At 56.6% G+C, this 21,840-nt stretch overlaps 3 protein-coding genes across 4 annotated transcripts; 2 read left to right on the top strand and 1 right to left on the bottom strand.

Moving 5' to 3' along the window:
• The first annotated feature begins 340 nt into the window (after positions 1-340).
• Positions 341-10,912, top strand: LOC128088809 (alpha-2-macroglobulin-like protein 1). Its single transcript, XM_052699640.1, has 36 exons — positions 341-550; positions 972-1,161; positions 1,316-1,475; positions 1,583-1,635; positions 2,402-2,422; positions 2,510-2,663; positions 2,781-2,865; positions 2,941-3,064; positions 3,145-3,259; positions 3,458-3,567; positions 3,647-3,799; positions 3,918-4,145; positions 4,417-4,474; positions 4,550-4,695; positions 4,876-5,025; positions 5,175-5,348; positions 5,499-5,589; positions 6,102-6,264; positions 6,379-6,604; positions 6,673-6,799; positions 7,029-7,150; positions 7,330-7,381; positions 7,571-7,645; positions 7,731-7,907; positions 8,050-8,131; positions 8,239-8,395; positions 8,479-8,553; positions 8,726-8,882; positions 8,966-9,180; positions 9,266-9,481; positions 9,554-9,678; positions 9,763-9,853; positions 9,950-10,018; positions 10,114-10,216; positions 10,320-10,361; positions 10,467-10,912. The coding sequence occupies exons 1-36, from the start codon at positions 477-479 to the stop codon at positions 10,496-10,498; spliced, it is 4,392 nt and encodes a 1,463-aa protein (XP_052555600.1). The 5' UTR covers positions 341-476; the 3' UTR covers positions 10,499-10,912.
• Positions 10,913-11,106: 194 nt separating this feature from the next.
• FTSJ3 (FtsJ RNA 2'-O-methyltransferase 3) lies at positions 11,107-17,913 on the bottom strand. 2 transcript variants are annotated; one of them, XM_052699641.1, is made up of 22 exons: positions 17,837-17,913; positions 17,594-17,701; positions 17,412-17,517; positions 17,203-17,249; positions 17,037-17,116; positions 16,723-16,822; positions 16,392-16,586; positions 16,189-16,304; positions 15,272-15,376; positions 15,008-15,108; positions 14,848-14,928; positions 14,611-14,760; positions 14,180-14,315; positions 13,868-14,073; positions 13,649-13,769; positions 13,462-13,555; positions 13,071-13,218; positions 12,914-12,990; positions 12,660-12,762; positions 12,142-12,325; positions 11,964-12,058; positions 11,107-11,741 (listed from the first exon to the last, which is right to left on the bottom strand). In XM_052699641.1, exons 2-22 carry the CDS (start codon positions 17,658-17,660, stop codon positions 11,555-11,557), a joined length of 2,499 nt encoding a protein of 832 aa, XP_052555601.1. In that variant the 5' UTR covers positions 17,661-17,701; positions 17,837-17,913; the 3' UTR covers positions 11,107-11,554. The 2 variants fall into 2 exon arrangements, with proteins under 2 accessions (XP_052555601.1, XP_052555602.1); XM_052699642.1 differs by having other exon boundaries at positions 17,825-17,901.
• A 330-nt stretch (positions 17,914-18,243) lies between these two features.
• Positions 18,244-21,817, top strand: PSMC5 (proteasome 26S subunit, ATPase 5). The gene is made up of 12 exons (XM_052699618.1): positions 18,244-18,385; positions 18,644-18,715; positions 19,217-19,286; positions 19,438-19,535; positions 19,824-19,880; positions 20,010-20,240; positions 20,321-20,447; positions 20,614-20,804; positions 20,925-21,023; positions 21,159-21,269; positions 21,364-21,450; positions 21,715-21,817. Exons 1-12 carry the CDS (start codon positions 18,347-18,349, stop codon positions 21,766-21,768), a joined length of 1,236 nt encoding a protein of 411 aa, XP_052555578.1. The 5' UTR covers positions 18,244-18,346; the 3' UTR covers positions 21,769-21,817.
• The last annotated feature ends 23 nt before the right edge of the window (positions 21,818-21,840 follow it).

Here is a 21,840-nt window from a genome sequence, read left to right as displayed (position 1 = left end):
TCCATCCTGGCTTCCAGTGCTACCGCCTGTTTCGATGGGATTGGAGGAAATGTGGCAAAAAGGCAGCCCGAATTCTATTGTTTGGGAAAACTGGAAAGACCTGGAAACAAACCCTTCTGAGAAATTGCCATTGGCTCACACGCTGTACTGCCTAATTTCATTTTGAGAACGTGGCCCTGCTCCCTCCTATCATCACTTCCCAGCAAAGCAGTGTAGGAAGGTCCTGCCCCCTGGTTCTGAGCCTCTCCAGCCCACGGGAACATCTCAGATTGCAAAAATCCATCATGGCCTTGAACCCAGGATGGCAAACATTGCCCTGATTATATCTGCAGGTCCACACTGGCTGCTCATCCCAAGCCTTGTTGCTCGACTGGGAAAAGTGAAACTCTCATTTCAGAGCTTGTAGCAGATCAGGCACAGCTCTACAGCCGCTCAACAGCTACAGAAGACTTCACCCATCCCTGACATCCAACAGCATGAGGTCGCCAGCAGCCCTGACCTGGCTGCTGCTTCTCATCCTCCACCTCACAACTGGAGCATCTGATGCACTGTAGGCCCTTTTCGTGTCCGTCTGTCTGTCTGTATCTGTTGGGGGGACATTTAGTCTCGGTTCCTTGGCTGTTCATGGAGGGAATGCTTGGGGCAGTGTGTTGTCCCTGCCATGAGCATCAAGGTTATGACACCTGGAAGATTTTGGGGCTGCTGGTTCTGGTTTATTGCTGGTGTCACCCCATGAGGACTGTCTCAGAATGTGCTCCTGGCTGCCACATGGGACATGGGGCATACTTAGGGATGTGGTTTAGCAAGCAATATCAGCTGCTGGTAGAGTGTTGGACAAGATGATCTAAGAGATCTTTTCCAGCCTTAATGATTCTGGGATTCTATGAGTGGACGTGGAAAGGAGGAGTTGAGACTTGACGATCTTAGGGTTTTTTTTCCAACCTTAATGATTCTACGATTCTCCTTTCCAGGCACTACGTGGTGACGTGCCCAGCTGTGTTTTACCACCCATACTCAGCAACGCTGTGGGTGCATCTCAGCAATGTCCACCAGCCCACCCAGGTGACCATCCAGCTGCAGAGAGCAGGCGAGGCTGGAAACATCACCCTGCTAGAGAGGAAGGTTGAGGAACCTCAGCTGCTTTTGAACGTCACCTTCCCTGTGAGTTTCACCCCAGGACGCCTTGTGCATCCCATTGCCTCCAGCTCCATGGAGAAATGGATGGGAGCTGGGCTGATTTCCTTAGCTTTTGGTAGGGGAAAACAGGCAAAATATCTGTGAGCCTTGACAGACTTGTGGCATTTCTCCTCGCTAGGCTCCAGCCCCCTCCAAGGGGAATGAGGAAATTGCTCATCTGTACGTCTCCATCCAAGGAGAGTCCCTGAATACCACCAGGAAGAGTGTGATGCTGAAAGTCCTGGAGCCTGGCATCTTCGTACAGACAGACAAGGCTGTCTACAAGCCCGGACAGCAAGGTGAGGGCTGGGATGGAATCCAGCCCCGCTGCAGGGCTCAGAGTGGGTTTCCATCCATCTTCCTTTGGAGGTGAACCCACCACTCACTTCTGCTTTGTTCTTCCCAGTGAAATTTCGGATTGTCTCTTTGGATAAAGACTTCGTTGCCAGTGACAAGAAGGTGAGAGAAGGGTTGAGGACAGGGGGAGGTGACCTCGGTCCTTCTGTCTGTGGCAGAGGCGTGGGGATCAGCCAGTGGGAGTTCTGTCCCAGCCAACAGAGCTGCTGAGTACCCTGAGCCAGGAATGTGTTGTGTCATCCATCGAGGCAAGAAGGGAGGAAGCAGAACTGCACACGTGACATGGCAATGTTCCCAATTTCATTGAGAGATGTAGGAGCAGTGAGTAGGAAGCAGGGAAAGTGCTATTGATATCGATAGGATCACGGGACACCAGAACTGCAGGTTAGTTCAGTCAGGTGCTCCTGAGCAATCAGTCGTGTCAATGGAAGGGCAAAAGGTTCCCAGAGGAAATGTCGAAGGCAAAGGCACTGGGAGATGCCACCTCCCCATGCTGCAGGGCTCAGCCCATCCCAAGCCATCCACAGGCTCATCATCAACCCCGAAACACAACACAAGGAGGGAACTTCACAGCCGAAAATAGAAGCATAGAACCATAAAAGTTGGAAAAGACCTCTAAGATCTCCAAGTCTAAGCCAACCTTTCTCCACCATGCCCACCAGCTGTGTCCCTCAGTGCCGTGTTTCTTGAACACCTCCAGGGACAGCGATTCCATCACTTCCTCAGCCGTTCCAGTCCCTCACATCTCTTTTGGAGAAGAATTTTTTCCTAATTTTCTCAGTGTGCTTTTCCTGTGGCTTCATAGATGTCCCCACCCTTCTGAGACCCATTGAATTTCCCCTCTAACCATCTCCTCTTTGCCTTCCAGCTGCCCCTCGTCTTCCTGAAGGTCAGTGTGGGAGAGCTCCAGGTTGGGCTCGGGAAGGGGGGCACAGCTGGGAGAGGAGAAACCTAAACTTTTTGTCACCATGCAAAGGATCCCAGAGGAAACCGCATCGCACAGTGGAGAGATGTGAGCCCACGGCAGGGCATCGTGGACCTGTCCCTCCCATTGGCTGCGGAGCCGGCGTTGGGCACATACACCATTCACGTGGAGAGGAAGACTCACTCCTTCAGCGTGGAGGAATACGGTGTGTGGGGATGGGAGGTGCATGGAGGGTGGGAGCCCCGTCTTGGCACGTCCCCATGCCACCTCCTGTCCTTGTGCTGGGAGTCACAACCCCGCTCTCGCCTCTCTTCTCCACCAGTGCTGCCCAAATTCGAGGTCACCATTGATCTTCCCCCCAGCGTGTGGGTGAAGGATGAGAAGTTCCAGCTGCAGATCTGTGGACGGTGAGCCCAAGTCGTGGTAATGTGGAGGGGATGGATGGAGGACCCTTCACACCCTCACCACCCTCTGCCCCACAGATACACCTATGGGAAGCCTGTCCAGGGGAAGGTCCATGCTACCTTGTGCCAGCCCTGGAATTTCAGAACCTACCCATATCTTCTTGAGCAAAGCAAGGATATCTGCACGGAGGTTGGCGGGCAGGTGAGCAAAGCTGGGAGCACGGGTGAGATTGGGAAAGGCCATTGCAGTGCTGATGAGTGTGGCTGACTCCCTCCTTCCAGACCGAGAAGAACGGCTGCTTTTCAACAGAGGTCTTGATGTCTTCCTTCAACCTGAGCAACTACAGGCTGCGGAAGGAATTCCAAGTGAAGGCGTCACTGGTGGAGGAGGGGACAGGTAGGGGTGCTGGTGGGAGTGTTTTTGCCTTCGTCCCTGTTTGTACCCAAATACACACAGCATGGAGGTATCAGGCTCTCCAGGGAAGCCCATGAGCAAAGCTGTGACTTAGAGGTACAGGTGTGTAGGAATCAGGCTCAGGCTGTTCTGTGCCCTGTGTCCCCAAGACACACTTGTCTCCCTGCTCCTTCTCCACAGGGGTGGAGATGAACAACACCAAGACCTGCAACGTTTTGGAGAAAATCTTCACAGTCACCTTTGAAAACACTGATGACTTCTACAAGCGTGGGCTGCCCTACACTGGGACGGTAATGGGGGTTTCTGGCTGCCCCACTCCCCACCTGCGGCTCCAGCCCAATGCACGCCTCTCACCTTTCCTTCCTGCAGATGCATCTGAAGAGGGCAGACAGCTCTGCCGCAGGTGGGCAGCAGCTTGTGCTCCTTGTTAACAATAAGAGACACAGCTTCCTGACGGATGAATCTGGGAGAGCCTCCTTTGAGCTGGACACCTCCGGTTGGACTGAAACAGTCAGACTGGTTGTGAGTAACTTGCGTCACCCTTTGGTGGCTTCTCGGTGGCTTTCCCTATTTTTACAAAGCTGGGAGCCTTCTCCAAGCCAAACCAACAGCCTGTATCAGTTCCACCCTCATCCCTCAGGGTGAAGTCAACACGTCGGCTGACAGCCAGAATGGTGCCTCATCGCCCACATTCAACAGAGCTCATTTGAACCTCCAACCCTTCTTTTCGAAGAGCCAGAGCTTTCTGCACATCCACCGGCTGAAGGGCAAGCTGTCCTGCAGCCAGCTCGAGCAGCTCCAGGTGGATTATATCCTCAACAAGGAGGCCCTGGGGAGCGAGCTGCAGAGCCTGGATGTGGTCTTCCTGGTGAGCCTTCACCTGGGGAGGAAGGGCAGCAGGTGTGAGGGCATGGATTCCTGATCTGCACACAAGTGCACGGCTGTGTCCCTGAGGGCCAGGCTGTGGTTGGTCTCCCTTGGCCAGACTAATGGACCAGTGTATGTCTACTTGCAAATAGGAGTCTTTGTTGGGGCTGAAGACTGGGCAACTTCCAAACCACCCCAACACTCTCGCCCTTAGATCCAACCTCCAACAGGGTATGGCTCTGACTTGGCCATTCCCACTTCCTCTTTTGCAGGTCCTGGCCAAGGGGACCATCGCCAACATCCTCAGGAAGGAGCTGCCTTTGAGTGCAGGTGGGTCCTGCAGATGGATGGGCTGCGTAGGGCTTTGAGGCCTGTGCCTGGACCTGATTTCCCTCTTTGTCCCAGGATTGAGAGGCTCCTTCTCCCTGGAGCTGCCCATCAGCCCTGAGCTGGCTCCCACAGCCACGGTGCTGTGCTATGCAGTGCTCCCCAACGGCGAGATGCTGGCTGGCAGCACCAAGCTCAACATGCTCAACTGCCTCCCCAACAAGGCGAGTTGTGAAATCACCCCCATTGCCTCACCCTGCTCCAGATGTGTCACAGCATCACAGCCTCTCCAACCCACACCCCGATCCCCTAAACCTTCAGCTTGATTTTATCCATGCCATGCTGCTCCAAGAAGACCTCCACATCCACGGATCCTTATCCTTCCCCTGTCCCTCCTCCCCCAGGTGAAAATGGCCTTTTCCAAGGAGCGGGCGCTGCCTGGTTCAGCGCTGAAGATGGAGTTGGAGGCAGCCCCAGGCTCCTTATGTGCCATCCGTGCCGTGGATCGTAGTGTGCTGCTCCTGAAGCCCGAGGCTGAGCTCACCGCGGCGGAGGTAGGCAGTCCCAAGGTGACTTTTTCCCCTTTAACAGCACCACGGATCAAGCAGGATGGAAGAGGAGGTGACATGCAGTAGATCATTCAGCCCCTTGTAGGGTGTGATGGTGGCATGGTTCTGTGCCTAATATATATCTTTATTCCCAGATCTACAAAGTGCTCCCCAGTTTCAGTTATCCTGGAAGAATTCAAGACCCATCGCCCTGTGGCTGGTACCATCACCGCTTCCCCTGGGAGCCTGCAGATGTGCGCCGTTCAAGGAGATTTATTTTACCACCTTACTGGGACAGTATCCAGATGAACCCCTCCAAGTTATTTCAGGTAAAGCCTTGAGCCTTATCGCCAAGAGCCAACCATGGTTTGTGCAGGGTGCCTGGGAAGCTCAGCACTGCCCCACGACCGTTCACTGCTCAGGGGGGGATACTCATCCCACTGGTTTTGGAGATGGACAATCTCTTCTTTTTTTCGCAGAATGCAGCACTGAAGCTTCTCACCAATGCTAAGACAAGGGATGATTGCAAAGAGTATTACACGCCTCAGTACTTTACGCTGGGTGTGCCAGGTGAGCGTCCTGCCAGCATGCCTGGAAGACATTCAAGGCTGGATGGGGCCATGGGCAGCCTGATCTGGGGGGGGAGAGCCAGCCTGTGCATGATTTGGGGCTGGTGGGCCTTTGAGATCCCTTCCAACTCAACCATGCCATGATTCCATGGTTCTATGATCTTTAAGATCCCTTCCAACTCAACCATGCCATGATTCCGTGGTTCTGTGATGTTTAAGGTCCCTTCCAGCCCAACCACACTGTCATTCCACAGTTGTGCAATCTTTAGGGTCCCTTCCAACCTAAGCCATTCTATGATTCTATGATCTTCAAAAAGCATGTCACACAGGAGGGGCTAGGCTTGTGTCCCCACTGTTAGTGGGATGGGAAATGCTGTCTGACAGGGCTTCCATGCTGGCTCAGTTCTTGGTTGAGGGGATGTTAGCTGCTTTTGTCCACTTTCTGCATATGTCCAGCCCTGGTGGAGGTGACAGAAACCGACGGAAACCTCATTTGTGCTCTACTATTTCTAGGCAATGCCGGGCCTGATGTCAGAAGAGGTATGCATATGCCCATGGTGGAAAGCAGGATACCCATGTTAGCTAGCGTCCCACATGCTGCCAGCAACGAGGAAGAGCCTCCAGCTCCCCGGGTTCATTTCCCAGAGACATGGTTGTGGGATCTGGTGCCTGTGGGGTGAGTGGGAATGGGGAGAGCCCCCAGGATGGCTTCTCCTCCTCGGTGGAGAGAACCAGCCCAGATACCACCAGTGGGTGACACTTGGCGGCCTCTGGATGCTCTGTCCTGCAGGGAGGAGGGCTCTGCAGAGATGGTGATGACGGTGCCTGATGCCATCACGGAATGGAAAGCTGAGATGTTCTGCACAGCACCTGTGGGCTTGGGGCTGGCCCCTGCCACCACCCTCACAGTCTTCAAGCCCTTCTTTGTGGACCTGGCTCTGCCCTATGCTGTGATCCGTGGTGAAGCCTTCTCGCTGGTTGCCACCGTCTTCAATTACCTGCGGCAGTGCCTACGGGTGAGTGAGGTGGGCAGGGGGCTGGGGGCTGTGCCCTGGTAGGTGGCTGACATTGTTGGGGTCTGCAGGTCGAGGTGACACTGGCGGACTCGGCAGAGCTGGAGGTGTCAGCAGTTGCAGGTGCAGCGTACAGCAGCTGTGTCTGTGCAGATGAAGCCAAGACGTTCCGGTGGGACGTGAAGGCCACCAACCTGGGTATGGGTGCTTGGATCCCCTGCCCTGCCACTTGAAGAACACCTGGCACAGCGGGGTGGACAGGGAGGGTGTCAGCAAACATGATGCCATCTGCAAAGCTCTTCTCTGCTCCATTTATCCTTTCCCCATCACCTCTCATCCCAACCCAGCCAACTCCATTCAAAGCCCATGGGGCTGCAGTGGAGGCTGGGGGGCTCTGTGGTGACTGGATGTCGCACTGGCATTGCAGGGGAGGTGAACATCACCATCAGCACCGAGGCCATAAGCTCTGAGGAGCTCTGTGGCAATGAGAAGCCTGTGGTGCCAGCCCAGGGACGCGTGGACACTGTGATAAAGCCATTACTGGTGCAGGTCAGACGGGTTACGAGGGATGAAAGAGGGATGGGGTCTGAGCAGACCTGGGGGTGCAATGGGAAGATCCCATCACATCATCTTGGGAGTGGGACAGCACCAAGTGTCACTGCAGGGACGGCCCTGGGGGACGTGGGGACATGAAGGTCACAGAATTGACCACGTGTTGCTTCCTACAGCCCGGTGGCATCCTGGTGGAGAAGGCACACAGCTCCCTGCTCTGCAAGGAAGGTAGGAGCATCTGGTACCACTGTGGGGACATGGGGCTGCTGGCATGAGGGACACCAAGCTGGAGGAAACATGGACAAGGGTCACTTGGCTCATGGAGTCCATAGAGGGATGGAGCATCAAGGGGTGGACGAGGGTGATGTGAGGCCATGTCCACTGCTGCCCCATTGCCATCACCCTCCATCCTCACAGCCTCTGAAGAAGTGTCCCTAGAGCTTCCTGCCAACATCTTGGAGGGCTCCCAGCGAGCTCACGTCAGTGTGATGGGTAAGGGATGGAAACGAGGTGCAGAAGTCTCAGCTGGAAGTGAGATGCCCCCAAATTGATGGGATGGGGTACGGGGTGCACGCAGGCGACATCATGGGCAACGCGCTGCAGAACGTGGACCGCCTCCTGGCCATGCCCTACGGCTGCGGGGAGCAGAACATGGTGCGCTTCGCCCCCAACATCTACATCCAGCAGTACCTGGAGAAGAGCGGGCAGATGAACTCCGACATCCGTGCCAAGGCGCAGGGCTTCCTGCAGAGCGGTCAGCGTCCTCCTCCCGACCTCCCTGCTACCAGCAGGCCCCCCTGCCTCCCTCCCCATTTCATACCTGCACACAGGGGTGGGCATCCTCTAGGGTCCCCCCAGAGGCAGATGTGCCAATAGCCATCCCCATCTCCACGCAGGCTACCAACGAGAGCTGCTCTACAAACACAGCGACGGCTCTTACAGCGCTTTTGGGGAGGGAGATGAGAGCGGCAACACCTGGTGAGGGTCCTCATGGCGTGGGGCAGCGCGGTGCCATCCCCATCACCTCCTCTTGCCACCAAATCCCCATTCGTCCCCCATGCTGCCCTTCCTCTGACACCTTGCAGGTTGACAGCATTCGTCCTCAAGTCCTTCGGGCAAGCGAGAGCCTTTGTGGCCATCGAGGAGCGGCACATCACGGACGCACAGCACTGGTTGCAGAAGCAGCAGCAGGAGTCAGGATGCTTCCGCAGCGTGGGCAAGCTCTTCAATAACGCCCTGCAGGTGAGAACAGGGTGGGACGGGGTGACGTGGGGACACGTGGCTGGAGGTGGCATGGACGAAGCTGTCTCGCTGTCTCTTTGCAGGGTGGTGTATCGGATGAGCTCTCGCTGTCTGCTTATGTCACGGCTGCGCTGCTGGAACTGGGGATGTCCCCAACGGTGAGGATAACCCTGTGGGGTTGGGGTCAGGTGCTGGCACATGGGACCAGCCCAGCACTAAGGTCTGGATGCACCAGGCCATGCTGCTGTAACTGGGCAGAAATCCTCCTTTGGGTGATGTCCACATCCCTGGGGCGTTCCTGGCTGCTCAGTGTCCCCTTTTCCACTGCAGGACCCAACAGTGAGCTCAGCCCTGAAATGCTTGGAGACGTCAAGCACTGACAACCTCTACACCGAGGCACTGCTGGCATATGTTTGTGGACTGGCAGGGCGTGAGGAGCAGCAGCAAGCCCGGCTGCAGAGCTTGCTGCAGCGTGGCACCAGCACAGGTACCTCTGAGCCACTCCATCCCACCTGGGACTCCCACCCTGAGCTGGGAACTGGGGACTTCCCTCCCACCCTTTCTTCCCAGAGGGGCTGCTCTTCTGGAAGAGGAAGGAGAAAGCTCTATCCACCGAGTCCCCCTGGGCTGAGGCTGCGCCAGCAGAGGTGGAGATGACGGCTTACGTCCTCCTGGCATTCCTGACCCAGCCCCAGGTGTCCCGTGCTGACCTGGCCAAAGCCTCCCAGATCGTCCGCTGGCTCAGCAAACAGCAAAACCCCTACGGAGGCTTTGCTTCCACCCAGGTACCACCACAGGTTCTCCCAGCACAGGGCTGGGATGCCACCAGCTGCAACTTGGGGTGACCCCAACTCGGTGCTTCTTGCCTAGGACACTGTGGTGGCCCTGCAAGCCTTGGCCAAGTATGCCACCCTGACATACAGCGACAACGGGGACTTAGCAGTGACGGTGACAGCCCCGACGGGCTCCAAGCAGGACTTCATGCTGGAAGCCAGCAACAGACTGGTGCTGCAGCAGGCAGCCCTGCATGATCTGCCAGGGCTGTACGGGGTGAAAACCCACGGGCAGGGCTGTGCTCTGGTGCAGGTGGGTACAGCACGGGGTCTCTATGCATGCGTGTCACCTTCCAGGTGGCCTTAACCTCCTGTTTCACACCAGGTGACACTGCGCTACAACATGCCACCGCCTCCCAGCGCAGGGACGTTTGACCTCAGTGTAGAGACAGAACCCAAAACGTGCACAAGTGATGCCAGCACCCACTTCCGCCTCCTCCTCCGGGCACGGTACGGTTTGGGGTCACCCCGAGGGTTTGGTGGGGGCCAAACAGCCCCCAGCCTCAATGCGAGGCTCTGCCTTTCCTTTTCCAGATACACTGGAAACCGTGCTGCCACCAACATGGTTGTCATCGAGGCCAAGTTGCCATCAGGCTACATCCCAGACAAGAGCTCAGTGGTAGAGGTGAGAGGTCCCTGCTGTCCTTCTGCACACTGGGACCCAGCACGGGGACAGAGGGTTGCCCACATGGTGCTGAGCCCTGCTCTCCCCATTCCCCAGCTGAAGAGGCAGAAACTGGTGAAGAAGGTGGAGGTGCAGAGTGACCAGGTGACCATTTACCTGGATCAGGTGAGATGGGTGACAATAGCAGCAGTGCTGCGAGCACAGGGATGACACTGGGATGGTGGGACGTGGCTGTGCCTCACCCTCGGGTTATCCCCCAGCTGACAAAGGAGGAGGAGACCTTCAGCTTTGCAGCCACACAGGACTTCCCAGTGAGGAACCTCCAGCCTGCTACCGTGATGCTGTATGACTACTATGAGACAGGTGAGCTGCCCTGGAGCCCCAAACCAGACACTGTTCACACTGACGAGCTGTGGCTCGTTAATGGGAGCAGCTCATTGAGCCCATTTCCCTGCTCCTGCTGCAGGTGACCGCACGGATGCTGCCTACAGCGCTCCTTGCAGCTCAGGTAGGGGCTGAGGGGCCATCCCTTCATCAGGACCCCAGGGACAGGAACTGGAGGACGGGGCAGAGCGGCTCTCCTCTCATAACACACCTCTATTTTGTTTTGAAGAGGCTGACAGCCAGGCAAAGGAGAATTTCTAGAGGAGTTCCACATCTAGCAGCTGATCCCATCTGTGCACCTTGATTCCCTCAGCCAAGAACCAGGACAGCCCAAGGTCTCTGCTCCCACCGGCCCTACAGGGGGCAGCTCCACCAGCACCACTGCACAACTCGGCAGCCTCTCCCCATCCCGTGCAGCTCCTGCCCTACCAACATCCAGTGCAGCCACAGCTGAGGCACACTGGGGACAGGGACAACTCACTGCTCTGCACCCCCTGCCCTGATTTTATGGGGACAGCATTGTGCACAGAGCCCCTGGCCCCCTCCCCTTCCACTAACAGTGCAGGTGCCTGAGGATAATGCTACGACATATCTGAGTGATGATTAAAGGAGAAGAGAGGCCACAGTCCCTCCAGCCACTGCCCTGGGTCTAAATAAAGAGTATTTTCTTAAGTATTTCCTTTTCTCTCTTTATATGCTGCGTTCCCCCCTTGGAGAGGGTGATGGGGCCGGCTGAGGGCTGTGCTGGGCTGCTGGCTGTAGGGTGAATCAGTTCAGGTTCAGCCAGAGATAAACTGAGATGTGCTGAGGTGAGGAAAGGAGGGTAGCAGCTCCTCAACTTGCCAAGATGCGGGACACAGCCCACACCATCCTCAGAAGAGAGTTTATTTCTGTCATAAATGAAGAGTTCTGTGAAGGCCAAACACCACCCAGCACCCACAGCTCCACAACTTTAGTCATGGCCATTTTGTCACCAGCGTGGGGACAGCAAAGGCTGACAGGATGCCCATGCCATCTCTGCAGTGCAACAGTCCGAGCAGCATCCCAACAGAACCAGCAAGTGACAAACCTGGAGGTGCAGCCCCACAGGCCAGCACAGGCACGAGATCAACCCTACAGGGCTGAGGTCAAATCAACTCTCGGTGCCCCACAGCAGGACAGGAGGTGATGTCACATGAAGGCACCGGTGGGGCTCAGTCCCAGCCCTTTTCCCGCACTGGGGAAGCAGCAGGTCGAGTTGAGAGGTGGAGTTGGGAGGGCAGGAGTCAGCTCTGCCCGGTGCCCCAAACCAGGTCCCCCACCGGAGCTGCTCCCACGTCACTTGCGGCGTTTCTTCTGCTCTTTGCGTTTCTGAGCCCTCACATCCTTCTTCAGGCGGCTGTCGACGACCTTGAACTGCCCCTTGACTCCGGGGGGGCGGCGCACCCGGGGTCCTACACCCTTCTTAGCCACCAGGTAGGTGACCTGCCGCTTCTCCTTGCCCAGCCCAGCCTTCTTGTAGATGCTGCAGGAAGAAGGGAAAGATGGCACAGATCCTCAGAGAGGGACTGCTGCAGGAAGCGGCTTTGGCACACATCTCCAGACCAGTATCAGGTCTCATCTGTGCCCCAAGATGGGGCTCTCCCACCCCTCAGCCCACCCCATACCCAACCCAGCTGGTTCAACACGCCCTGCAGGATGGGGTTTTGCGAGCACAAAGGATCTGGGTCCCAGCTTCACCACTCACCGCCGCAGCTGGGCCACCTTCTCCCGCTCCGAGATATCCACCGTGCTCACCACGGCCTCCGCTTTCTTCTTCATCTGCTCCATTTTCTTCAGCATCTGTGGGGACAGCAAAGGGTCAGAGACAACGGGGAGCAGAGCTGGGGACCAAGCACCCAAGGCAGCAGCACAGCGCCACTCACCCGCCGCTTCTTCCGAGCTTTGGCCTCTGCCACCTTCTTGATGGGGCGGGCGTTGATTTGGCGCCAGCGCTGCCGATATTCCTCCACTGTCTGTCTGTCCAGGGGGATCTGCTTGCGCCGGTGCTGCTTCTCCTCCTCGGTGAACCACTCTGGCAGCTCTCCTTCCTCCTCATTGAAGGAATATCTGCAAGAAAGGGGAAACCAGGTGAACTGTGGGGTCGCAGCCAAGTCCCTTGATACACCTACCATAGAATGGTTTGGGTTGGAAGGGACCCTTAAGATCACCTACTTCCAACCCCCTGCTATAGGCAGGGACACTTGCCTCTAGACCGGGTTGCTCACAGCCCCATCCAGCCTTGAATGCTTACAGGGAGGGGCATCCACAACCTCGCTGGGTAACCTGTTCCAGCGTCCCACCACCCTCACAGTCAAGCATTTCTTCCTAATACGTAGACTAAATCTACTCTCAGGAGGAGAATGAATTCTGTTTCCCCTCCAGCACCCACAGCTGCACGTACCTGTTAAAAGAATCATCAATGAAGTCCCGTTTGGCCTTTTTGGAGGTGGCAATGATGGAGCCAAGTGCAAGGCCCTCTGCATCCAGGACACGTGCCTTCTTCACTGCAGCACACAGAGAGATTAAAGCTTGGCAAACAGCCCCAAATCCAGAGAGCAACAAGCAGCCCTCCCACCCCAGTGAAGGGTCGGACCCTCCTTCACCAAAAAGAGACCCACATGACATCACCTGGAATACACAGCACTCTCCACTCACCTGGGTCCTCAATGGGCACCACCTCGAAGCCACATGGCTCAACCAGGCCCCGCTTTCTCCCCACTGGTGCTGGTGGGCTGCGAGGAGGAGAAGAGAGCAGTCAGTGTCCTCACCTCCCTGCTCTCCACCACAGCAAAACAGCCAGTCTGCACCTCACCCTTCCTCATCGCTGCTGCTGTCGTCATCACTGCTCTGCTCAGCCCCTGCTTCAGCAGTGTCAGCTCCTGTTTCTGCTGCAGCCTGGGGCTCAGCTACAGCATCCTCCTGGGGAACCTTCTTCTTCTGTCCCTTCTTCTTTGTTTTGCCTGGGAAAAAGGAACCAGAGGATGAGAGGCATGCCCCACTGCAAGCCTATCCCATAGAGACACAGCTCGTTAATGCTGCACCAGTGCTGATTCATTAACTGTGCAATAATACAGACAGGAAAGCAACTTCTGAACATCTCTGCCTGCTCAGAGCAGTGTTCACATTGCAGTTTGACCCTGTGCCCCAGAAAGGGATACGAGGCTGTCCTTCTGTGTCCCCTCTGCAATGCAGCCCCCACTAACCTGTCTGGGACTCACGCTGTCTTTCAGCCAACATTTGTGACTGCCCCAGCTCCAGGTCCTCATCTGCATCATCCTCAATGCCAGCAAAAGCATCCTGGAGACAGGGAGCAGTGGGTCAGGGGGCACAGGGGGATCTGTTGGGGCTGAGGCTGCCCTAGCATTTCATTTCTGACACGCTGGAACTCACCTTCCCAAACCACAGGCTGGTCTGCCGCTCCTGCAGCACTGACTTCTCCTCCAGAGGCACCAGCAGAGGATTCTCCTCTTCCTCCTCCTCATCCTCCTCCTCTTCCACCTTAGGCTTCTCCCTGTGACAGCAGCAGGACCAGTGCCAAAGGCCAGTCTCTGCATTTGCTCTTAAGGGAGCTCCTGTCCTGTCCTGAGCCCAGCCCAGCCCAGCTCTCACCTCTTCACACCCTGCTCTCGTCTCTCGCGCTCCAGCCGGCGCTGACGGGCCTCTATCTCAACCAGCTCCTCTGGGTCCAAATCGCTGGCCAGGGACACATCATCCTCATCATCTGCATCTGAGACACAGATGTCATCATCCCCAGGTCTCATCTCCAGCAGGGCATCTGCTGACGCCATGTCTCCCCGGGCCACCTCGTTCAGCAGCTGCAGTACAGGGACAGCAGAGTCAAGAGTTTAAGCCTGCCTGCCACGTGCCCACATCTGTCCCACCATTGTGGCTCCGGGAGCCTGGGCTGCCCCAACCACACACCTGGGTCCTCTGGATGGTCTGGAGGGAGAACATGCTGGTATCGCCATCGTCAGCGATGGAGACGCCAGGGAGGTCCATCTTCAGCTCCACGCGCTCGCGCTGCTTCCGCTGCTCCTTCAGGATTTTCTTCTTTTTCCTGGAGAAAAGAAAAAGGCAAAGGAATGAGGCTGCACTCCCAGCAGTTCATCCACTGCCACACTCGGGCCTTATCTCTCTGAGGATGAAGGGCACAGCAGGAGTCACTCCACCGTGAGGGGGTCCCAGTTTTGGGGCAATGAGAGCCCACATCAGCTTGGAGAAGCAGAGGACCCCAAGAACCCCAGACCCAATCCCCTATGAACAGACAGGCAGACCCTGACACCACTGCCCAGACCCCTCATGCAACTTTAGCACAACAATCCCCCATTTCTCCTTGGCTGAGCTGCTTTTACCTTTTCAGCTCTGCCAGCTCCTTGGCCTTCATCTCCGCTAATGCCAGCTCTACCTCCTCCTCTTCCTCTTTCGCCACCTCATCAGCTGCAGCTTTTGGTGATGTCTCCTCCTCCTCCTCCCGGCCTTCCTCCTCTTCGCCAGAGCTCAGGCTGCCAAAAGGACAGAGGTCACAGAACCTTTCCTGGTGGCAGCCCCTTCCTACTACTGGTGCCATGGGGCAGCTGTGCTGCTCTTACTTGATATCCAGCTCCTTCGCCTGCTCTTTCAGCTTTTTGGTCAAGAATCGCCTCAGTTTTGTCCTCCAGTTCAGCAAGGCTCTATGCAAGGAAAAACCTGTTAGAATCACCCCTCTAGGCCCAGCGTGATGCATTGCCCCTTGCCCACTTCCCCCAGTACCTGAGCTCCTTACGCCCCAGCACACGGATGTCCTTGCAGCACTGACGCAGCTCCTCTGTGGTGGAACTGTGATTCTCCAGCTCTCCATCCCCCAGCGTGATCTGGATGAAGAGCGATGAGACTGTGACTTCTGAGTCCCTGCTTTTGTCCTGCCTTCTTTCCACATGAACAGGACCAGGACCACTGCAGGACGCCCTTCTCACGGCTCTGTGCTCGTGCAGATCTGTTTCTGGGGCCACCAAAGTCTGTCTCACAGGCACTCACCTCGTTGGCCTTGGAGAGGAAGTCCACAGGGTTGGGAGCCTTGAGGAAGTCCATCAGGGTGAAGCGGTGGTAGAGAGTGGTGTCACCATCTGCATAGCCTTCAGCCTACAGGAGGAAGGCATTGTTTAAGCCACAGCAAGGCACAAGACAGCTTCAATCATCTCCCAGATGTTAACAATTCAATCTAATCACACGTTGTTGCAGCAGCCTACATAAACATGCCTACGCAACCCAGGAACAACAGCCCCTACCTGCCTGCTGAGTACGGGGCCAGCTCTAGGATGCCACCTACAGCCTCACCTAACATAGAGGTGATAACAGTGAGGGTTTGTGAAGCTCCACGGCCAGCTGAGGCTGCTTGGCAGAGTTTTCAGTGTTCTGTGTCCTAAAAACACCACACAGACTCACAAACCGAGTGGCCAGCTGTTGCAAGAGAGAGTTTGATCCATTCTCAGCCTCACGACTTGTCTGTCATTTCTCCAGCGCTGCACCACCTTCTAAATGCATAAACCTCCCTAATACTGGCTACTCCATGCACCTTACACCCCAGACCTTTCATTTTTCTGCATATCTTTTCTTATTACACTCTCTTTGGCACCAAGTCCTAGCTCCTTTTACTTGTTTGGCCACAGTGCACAGTGAAACAAACTGGTTGCCTGCCCAGCACCCTGCTACCACGCTCCTGCAGCTTTTCACCTGCCAGAACGCCTGCTTAACCATCCACCTCTGCTTTCCACACTCAGCTGCTAAAAGCAAGCTTCGTCCATCTGTCCCATAAACATCAGAATGTTTGCCAGGATGAGCAAAATAAAGAAAAAGGAATAGAGCCAGAGGCTCTCTCATGCTTGGTTCTTAGCATGGGACAGATCCCTGATGAGTAACACTCAGCCCACCCCAGCAGAGCACTCTCCTCATACCTTTGGCTTTTTCTTGCTGACAAGCTCACTGACAGACTTAGCATGAACCTCCACCTCCTTGAAGGCATATTTCGGGTCAAAGAACTTGCTGTCAATTTTATCTGGAGCCTGATAACCTGGAGTGATAGAAATCAAAGGCCAATGGGTTTCCCCAAGCCTCAATTCAGCGCTCGAAGCGACAAGAAGTCCCTACGGCCGCTCACCCTGGCACACCACGAAGATCTCAGCAGACTCATTGCGTGAGGCTTGTGGCTTGGTAGCCTGAACCTTGTGGAAGAACTGCTGGAAGATCCAGAGAAGAGGCTGGTAGTCCCGGGAACGAAAAACCTTGGTGATAAACCATCCGCCTTTGCAGAGGAACTCACAGGCCAGTTTCAGTGCCATGAGGGTCAGGTTGGCTGCAGCGGTGGAGAAGAGCAGTCAGCAGAGTTGCTGCTGCCCCCACCAGCCTGCTCCATGCCTCACAGTGCATGCTGACGTGCCAGCTTCTCCAAAACTGCACCAAGCCACGTGTCAGCTCTGGATGACCCCCACCTTGGGAATAGGCATCGTGCACCCAGCTGGCCCCCACGTTGGGCGCTCCATCATTCAGCACCACGTCCACCTTCCATGTCTGCAGCTCCTTGCGCAGAGCCTGAGGGACAGAACTCCTGTTAGTTCTACTGACCTCTCTCGTTCCGCATGATCCAGCAAGCAACTGCCCCACTCACGTCCAAACCTCCCTACCCAGTGATCTGCTCAGCCCTGGCGCTGGTTTCACCCCCCAGTGAGTCCCACTCATGCAGAGTGATACCCCCATCCCTTACAGAGCTGCAGTGACACAAAGGGCAGGGGACACCGCTCCTCACCTGGCGGCATTTCTCTGTGGTGATGTCCTCCTGCAGAGTCACTACATTGGGAATGGGCTTGATAGGAACCAGATCCACTCCTGATGTAAAGAAGAGGAGTGAAAACACACATCAACACTATGTTCCAGCCCGTCACAGGTGTCTCCCAACCCACCACCTCACTCACCAATGACCAAGCTAGAGACTGGCATGAATTTGGAAGCCACCTGCAGCCTGCAAGGAACAGAGAGGACCAAAAGCACTGTGAGATCTGAGAAGAGCCCTCAATCCCAGTCGGTGCTGCCACGGCCTCTGACACAGAGCAGCCACGACAGAAAGCAATGGGGCTGCTTTGCAACGAGGTCCCAGGGCAGCACGAGTCCCAAAGGCACTCACCACCCGCCGGGGGCTGCACACAGGTCCAGCAGCGCTCGTGCCTTCTGCAGGAACTGGAACTTCCTATTGAGCTGCAGCAGCTTAAAGGCGGAGCGGGAGCGGAACCCTGCGGGAGGGAGGCGGGGGGGTCAGGGGCTGCCCCGAGGCGCTGCTCTGCCGGGTCCGGAGGAAGCCGTGCTCACCCGTCTCCTTGGCCAGGTGGTAGAACTTGTCCCGCCGGCTCTTCCCCACTTTGCTTTTCTTGCCCATGGCTGCAGAGCTGGGACCTGCTCTCCCTTACTGGCACCCACCTAAGGAAGCAGAGGAGTGAACGCCGCCCAGGAGTCTCTCCCGGCATCACGAGACAACCCCGCTACCCCGCGCAGCCCCCAGCGCCCCGCAGCCTCCCTGCCCCTTTCCACCTCCCCGCTGACCACACAACAAACCCGATCCCAGCTCCGCCAGCTCCTCGTGCGCACAGCGCCGTCCCGTCGGGCCCCGCGCCGCCCGCTCCACTTCCGCTTCCGCTCAGCTCTCACCGCCATCTTAGGAAGGGAGCCCCGCATTGTTTAACAACCACTGCGGGATTTACACAGTCCCGGGAGCGGGGCAGAATGGCCGAGTGCGTTCCTCAGGAGTTGCTTGGGTTCTGCTTTCGTCCGTTCAACGCTTCATGAAATGAAGAAACAAGTATTGACCTTACAAATATGGCGGAGGCGGAAAAACTACTGTTCCGCACGCGCACTCCGGCAGAGTTGCTCTGTACTACGCATGCGCATCTTGAGTTTTCGCATCGAAGGAGCAGATTATGCATGCGCAATCTGGTAGCCTTCACAGTACGCATGCGCTGTCTTCCCCCTCACGTACAGGAAGTGACGTCCTTGCGCTCGAGGGGCGGGGAGCGGAAGTGGAGTAGTGGCCATCTTTGGTGCCGGCAGTAGCGGCGCCAGGCTTCGATGCCGGCGGAGAAGATGGCGGTGGACGGCCCCGAGCAGGTACGGCCGGGCCGCGCGGTGCTCGCGGGCTGCGGGTGCACGGCTCCGGTGTGTCTGAGTCCGGCCGCGAAATTTTGAGGAGATCGGGCCCGATCGCGGCCTGCTGGGCGCCGTGACTCGGCGGGACCCGGCGGGCGGTGGGGGCGGCTGCAGGAGGGGACGTGGGGACACGGGACTGAGCGGGCGGGAGGGAGAGCGTGGAGGAGAGCGGCCATGGGACGGGGCTGGGTCGAATTTACTGAGTGTGCTCTCCTGCAGATGGAGATGGACGATGGGAAGGGCGGCACGGGGCTGCGGCAGTACTACCTGTCCAAGATCGAGGAGCTGCAGGTGAGCCGGGGCACGGTTGTGTTGTAAGGATCTTAAACGTCATCCGGTTTCAGCCCTCTGCCGTGGGCTGGTGCCCCCTCCTGATTCTGGCCTTGGGCACTTCTATGGATGGACCACCTGCTGCCCCAGGATCTCACCGCCCTTTGAGAAAAGAATTTCTTCCTAACATCTGGCCCGAGCTTCCCTTCTTTTAGTTTAAGGCTGTTCCTCTTTGTCGTGTCATTATTAGACACTACAAAGTCAGTCCTTCTGCTTGTAAGCTCCTTCTTTGTACTGAAAGCCTGCAGTGAGGTCTCCCCACAACCAGTGTGTTGTGAGAATTGGCAGTGAGGCTTGGCTGAGCAAGTTGTGCTGTGAAGGGCTGTGTTCCTGTCCTGCTTGTCCCAGGACAATAACTGTCCTAATTTCTCGTGCTGGAGCCTGCTTATTGTGTGTGTGTTTTGTTGGTTTGAGTGCTGTGCAGGATGCTGAGAACTCAGCAAAGCTCCTTTCCTTACACAGCTCATAGTGAATGAGAAGAGCCAGAATCTGCGGCGCTTGCAAGCGCAGAGGAATGAGTTGAACGCTAAAGGTAAAGCTTAATTTCTCTCAGCATCCTTACCTGAGGCTCTGGCCAGCCCTGCTATGGGACAAGGGGCTCCCTGCCTGGCTGCGGGTGCTGCCCACTCAGTGGGGGCTTTGGGTCTCCCCATTTGTCTGCTGATGTTCCCTTCTCTCTGCAGTGCGGCTGTTGCGGGAGGAGCTGCAGCTGCTGCAGGAGCAGGGCTCCTATGTGGGCGAGGTGGTGAGAGCCATGGACAAGAAGAAAGTGCTTGTGAAGGTACGGAGCTGAGCTGCCCTGGGGCTGGCTCCTCTTAGCAGCTGGCTGGTGAGGAATAGAACCTGGTGAGGAATAGAACTGTGCCTTTGTCCCCACAAGAGCACAAGCTCTGCAGAGGGTGTAGTAATTAGAAACATGTGAAGTGAGAGGTCTTTCTTCTGAGGGTAGGAAGGCTGTGTTTGGTGGTGGCTGAGCTTTCGGGCCCCTTCGTGGTGTGGTGGTTGGGACATGCAGCCAGGATTCTGTTAGGGAGAAATAAGTTTAGTGGTGTTAACTGCTGTGTTCCAGGTGCATCCAGAAGGCAAATTCGTGGTGGATGTTGACAAGAACATTGACATTAATGATGTGAGTGTCTAAGAGCTGTGGCAGGGGCATCGTGGCTCTCTCCAAATTGTCCCCTTCTCTGGTGTGGGGCTACTTGGAAGGGTCGTGCAGTGGCCCATCACTGAGCTCTTCCCTCTGCTCTCAGCGCAGGTGACCCCAAACTGCCGCGTGGCTCTGCGCAACGACAGCTACACGCTGCACAAGATCCTGCCCAACAAAGTGGACCCTCTGGTGTCTCTGATGATGGTGGAGAAGGTCCCGGATTCCACTTACGAGATGATCGGAGGGTTGGACAAACAGATAAAGGAGATCAAGGAAGTGATTGAGCTGCCCGTCAAGCACCCGGAGCTCTTTGAGGCGCTGGGGATCGCTCAGCCCAAGGTAAATCGTATCTGGAGTTCCCTGGGTGTTGGCTGCTTACCCAGCGGCGGTGCTGAGCTCTCACCCCCTGGTGCTTTCAGGGCGTGCTGCTCTACGGACCCCCTGGCACTGGGAAGACCTTGCTGGCCAGAGCTGTGGCCCATCACACTGACTGCACCTTCATCCGCGTGTCGGGCTCCGAGCTGGTGCAGAAATTCATCGGTGAAGGTAAAGCAGTGTGACACGAAGCTGCTTCTTGTGCCGGGATGACCTGTAGGGCTCTCATGGTGCTGGGTGGCTTTGGGAACTGGCCTGCAGGGGACGAGTGTTCTGTGTGGGGTGCTGGGCAGGCTGAGGGTGCACAGTGTGAGACTCAGCTCTCTGCTCCCTGCAGGTGCCCGCATGGTGCGGGAGCTGTTTGTGATGGCCAGGGAACACGCTCCTTCCATCATCTTCATGGATGAGATCGACTCCATTGGCTCCTCCCGCCTGGAGGGTGGCTCTGGTGGGGACAGCGAGGTGCAGCGCACGATGCTGGAGCTCCTCAATCAGCTCGATGGTTTCGAGGCCACCAAGAACATCAAGGTAGGGGGGTACTGAGCCTGGTTGAGCCCTGAGCTGCCAGGGGATGGGACAGTGTCCTGCTGGCCCCGTGATGGCAGCAGGGTGACCATGGTGGTGACAGCGGCTGCTCTCCTGCTGCAGGTGATCATGGCCACGAACCGGATCGACATCCTGGACTCGGCTCTGCTGCGCCCCGGCCGCATCGACAGAAAGATTGAGTTCCCCCCTCCCAATGAAGAGGTTGGTGGCCCCACAGTGGGCCTGGGGTCTCTTGGTCCCCTGCTGATCCTCTCCCTCAGGGGACCACATTATCCCCTATCTGGGTACAATTCCTGTGGCTTCCTCCCTTGTCTCACTGCTGTTGTCCCCCCCCAGGCCCGCCTGGATATCCTCAAAATCCACTCTCGGAAAATGAACCTGACACGTGGCATCAACCTGAGGAAGATCGCAGAGCTGATGCCAGGGGCATCGGGTGCAGAAGTGAAGGTGAGCTGGGTCCTGCAGCAGCCTTGGGGGCTCCACTGTGCTCTCTGTCCTCACTTGGGAGCTCTGGGGCAATGTGGGCCCATGTTCTTTACAGGGGGTGTGCACAGAAGCTGGCATGTACGCACTGAGGGAGAGGCGGGTGCACGTCACACAGGAGGACTTTGAAATGGCTGTTGCCAAGGTAAGTGCTGCAGAGCAGCTGCTGGCTGCTCCCTCTCAGCTCTGGGAGGCAGAAACTCCTGGACAGCGTTTGGGAGGACTTGGGGCTGAACAAGAGCTGAAGGGGTGCTCGGTGCAGGAGGTTGCCTTTCCTCGGGGGAGGATGAAGGCTCTAGAACCTTCCTCGTGCAGGGCTGGAGGTTGCTTTTAAGGGCAGTTTGTGGAGTTACTTGAGGGGAAATGGGAGCTGTGTGCTGGGCACCAACTGTCCCTTGCTTATATCCAGGTGATGCAGAAGGACAGCGAGAAGAACATGTCCATCAAGAAGCTGTGGAAGTAAGGGTGAGCTGGGGGGCTGTTTTGTCTCTAATAAAGTGCTGCTGTGCCCACGTCTGTGCATTGATTTGGGTAC

This window comes from Tympanuchus pallidicinctus, unplaced genomic scaffold (genome assembly GCF_026119805.1).
Source record: "Tympanuchus pallidicinctus isolate F22 unplaced genomic scaffold, pur_lepc_1.0 scaffold37, whole genome shotgun sequence".
NCBI classification, from domain to species: domain Eukaryota; kingdom Metazoa; phylum Chordata; class Aves; order Galliformes; family Phasianidae; genus Tympanuchus; species Tympanuchus pallidicinctus.
This window is presented reverse-complemented; position numbering and strand designations above follow the sequence as displayed.

Excerpts from the sequence above, each read along its gene's own strand:
- PSMC5 (XM_052699618.1), top strand. The coding sequence starts at position 18,347 with ATGCCGGCGGAGAAGATGGCGGTGGACGGCCCCGAGCAG. Across the intron at positions 20,448-20,613 it reads GCAGAAATTCATCGGTGAAG|GTGCCCGCATGGTGCGGGAG; the intron begins GTAAAGCAGTGT and ends TGCTCCCTGCAG. Across the intron at positions 21,451-21,714 it reads TTGAAATGGCTGTTGCCAAG|GTGATGCAGAAGGACAGCGA; the intron begins GTAAGTGCTGCA and ends GCTTATATCCAG.
- FTSJ3 (XM_052699641.1), bottom strand. The coding sequence starts at position 17,660 with ATGGGCAAGAAAAGCAAAGTGGGGAAGAGCCGGCGGGACAAGTTCTAC. Across the intron at positions 17,518-17,593 it reads CCACCTGGCCAAGGAGACGG|GGTTCCGCTCCCGCTCCGCC; the intron begins GTGAGCACGGCT and ends TCCCTCCCGCAG. Across the intron at positions 13,556-13,648 it reads CCAGCCTGTGGTTTGGGAAG|GATGCTTTTGCTGGCATTGA; the intron begins GTGAGTTCCAGC and ends CCCTGTCTCCAG.
- LOC128088809 (XM_052699640.1), top strand. The coding sequence starts at position 477 with ATGAGGTCGCCAGCAGCCCTGACCTGGCTGCTGCTTCTCATCCTCCAC. Across the intron at positions 4,696-4,875 it reads TCAACTGCCTCCCCAACAAG|GTGAAAATGGCCTTTTCCAA; the intron begins GCGAGTTGTGAA and ends CTCCTCCCCCAG. Across the intron at positions 9,679-9,762 it reads CGCCTCCTCCTCCGGGCACG|ATACACTGGAAACCGTGCTG; the intron begins GTACGGTTTGGG and ends TTCCTTTTCCAG.